The sequence below is a fragment of the Plasmopara halstedii genome (genome assembly GCF_900000015.1).
Source record: "Plasmopara halstedii genome assembly, contig: Scaffold_816, whole genome shotgun sequence".
Classification (NCBI taxonomy): domain Eukaryota; phylum Oomycota; class Peronosporomycetes; order Peronosporales; family Peronosporaceae; genus Plasmopara; species Plasmopara halstedii.
The window spans coordinates 1,944,381-1,946,798 of record NW_020187732.1 but is presented as its reverse complement, the minus strand read 5'-3'; the positions used below and the strand labels follow the sequence as shown (position 1 = coordinate 1,946,798).

At 43.6% G+C, this 2,418-nt stretch overlaps 1 protein-coding gene across 1 annotated transcript; it reads right to left on the bottom strand.

Annotated features, from left to right (window-relative positions):
* Nucleotides 1-1,558: 1,558 nt before the first annotated feature.
* On the bottom strand, nucleotides 1,559-1,984 carry PHALS_14334 (uncharacterized protein; the record flags this gene model as incomplete). Its single annotated transcript, XM_024730124.1, has 1 exon — nucleotides 1,559-1,984. The coding sequence occupies one exon, from the start codon at nucleotides 1,982-1,984 to the stop codon at nucleotides 1,559-1,561; it is 426 nt and encodes a 141-aa protein (XP_024580433.1).
* Nucleotides 1,985-2,418: the final 434 nt, after the last annotated feature.

Genomic DNA, 2,418 nt, shown 5'->3' with positions numbered 1-2,418 from the left:
GCCTCCAAAAAAGCACACCCTCTGGCGTAGTTATGCTCAATGCCAGCTCGAGATTCGCGAGCTGCAGGTCGTCGGCTGGTGCCATCACCCAAGGGCATACACCAAAATGGCAGATCGCGCAGCAAACATCGCAATAGATTTATGTCGATCCCAACAATGCGAAGCAAGCACCTCTCACCCAGACTGGGAGGCCATTGCGGAACACCTCAACCAAGACCTACAATACTGGCTCCAAGGGTTCGGTTGCAGGTCTCAGCTGTCTTGGATGTAGCACCGTTCTAGAGAAGCTAGAACTCGGGACTTCTTCCGAATCACAGCCGGCGAGCCGCCTTTGGCGGCTGAACGCCGGCCCCTCCCTGTCGAAACGCATAATAACGTAGCGTAGCTAGGAGAAAGGATATCGTCGTTCATCTACATGTAACACAACACACATGACCTTCATCATCATCATCTACACATCCTAGATTGAGCGAAGAAGGTTTACAGAATTGTATCAGAGGAATGTCGCAGCTGCCCCGACTTCTTTTCTGACAGTGCCAATATTAGAAGCCTTACGCTTGTACGCAATGGAGAAAAGTTAAACAGTATAAGGTGCGTAGTCTATTGGCGATGTCAGGCATGTAACTGAGCACAGCAGGACTTCTTCTCTCCTTTGGGATCTGAAAAGGCGACAGAGGATCAGGACATGAGCAAAATTAAGATATAGCTGCAAACGTTCAGTTATCGAGCATTAGTGATGTGATGTAATACTGACTTAATGTCAGGAAGAGGACTACTTAACAGTGCTTGGCCTCCGCTTTGACATGTTTAATAGATGGCTGAGTTACATCGTCCATCGTATTGCACTTAAGAGCTTGAGTTCCTCAACAAACTCTTCCTATAGGACCATACCAATACAGGATCATTTCTCTATTACCTTCTTTTCTACAAACTCTTCCTATACCAGCAATGACTGGCCATATTGCTTTTTTGTCAACGCCAAATAATTGGAAAATTGAATTTTTAGTAGACTTCAGTTATTTTACGCTGATTTTTAAGATACTTATAGTCTTAAGGAATCTGTAAAAATGTCAAACGCATCAATTTCTGGTCCTCGAGGCTGCTAATCGAGTCTAATTCTTGCAGTATTTTCAAAATCTTGCTTTTTCAACCACCAAAAGGTATCAATAACATCACATTAGCGTCATGCCGCTTGTAATTTTTAAGCGATTCGCGAAAATACACGATATCGCATCGAAGATAAGTATGATTTATCCGGGCTTGTACTACTCAGGATTGAGCTAAATACTTCGTTGTCGTCGTCATTACTTTTACGATCTAGTTATTAGAATTATGAATAGGTCTAGAATTTACAAAGCTTAACGAAGTTGAGCTATACGTGTATTGCTAAACTTACGCCTAATTTTGGAATTGACAGAGACGAGAACGTACGAGCATGAGCGATCAAGCCTTGAAAACACACATCGCGCCAAATCCTCTCCAAAAGGTCAATCAAATGCTACCTACGTGTCCTGTATACGGCACTCTAATAGATCGAACATTTGTCGCAGAGGACCTATCAATTTCGAATTGATGAGCTTTTGTTGTCACCTTTAAGCGCTTTGATCACCTTGAGATGGGACGCATTTAGTTCACCCATTTCCTTTAACCCCGCTAGAGCGCTAGTAATCTCTTCATCTTGCTTGTGTATCAATTGCAATCCTTTCACCATCTCACGGCCGAAATTAACTTCTTTCTTGCTGTACTCGTTATCCCAAGCTTGAAAGTTACGATGTAGTAACAAATCTTCTAGTGGGAGTTTTTCGTGCACATTGAATTCCAGGAGCACACTAAAAAGCGTGTCTTGCGTGACAGTATGCGAGAGATTCTGCAAGCGCAGTTTAAGCGCCTCAGAAAATGACTTTTCCTTCGTTGCCAATTTAATGACTTCGTTAACGCCGGAGTTGCTGAATTTTTGCTGAATCTTGTTCAGCAGATATCTCATCACCGACGAATCTGTCGCACCATGAATTCGTAGTAGATCCGATACACCTTTCAAATCCTTGATGTGGCTGACATTCTCAACCCACGCGTCGATCAACAGCTTTTCATACAAGAGAGCGAATTTCCGTGACTCCTTGTCTATCCCAGCAAGCGCGAGTGGTAGCTGGATATTCTCGCCGCGTGAAATGAGTTTATTCTTAACACCCTCGAAGGTCAATTTGGCCGTCTTTTCTACGTCACCATTGCAACTTCTTTTTACAGCTTTAAACCACGACAAGAACTGTCGACTCGTGAAGAGATCGCCATTAACATCTAAGACCTCATAATATTTAAACAGACGGAGAGCAGCCTTCTCTGCGTTGTGATCAACCAGTATGGACAAGTCTGCCGCGATCACCTTCAAAGGCTTGGGTACAAAACCAGACAATGTTGTCG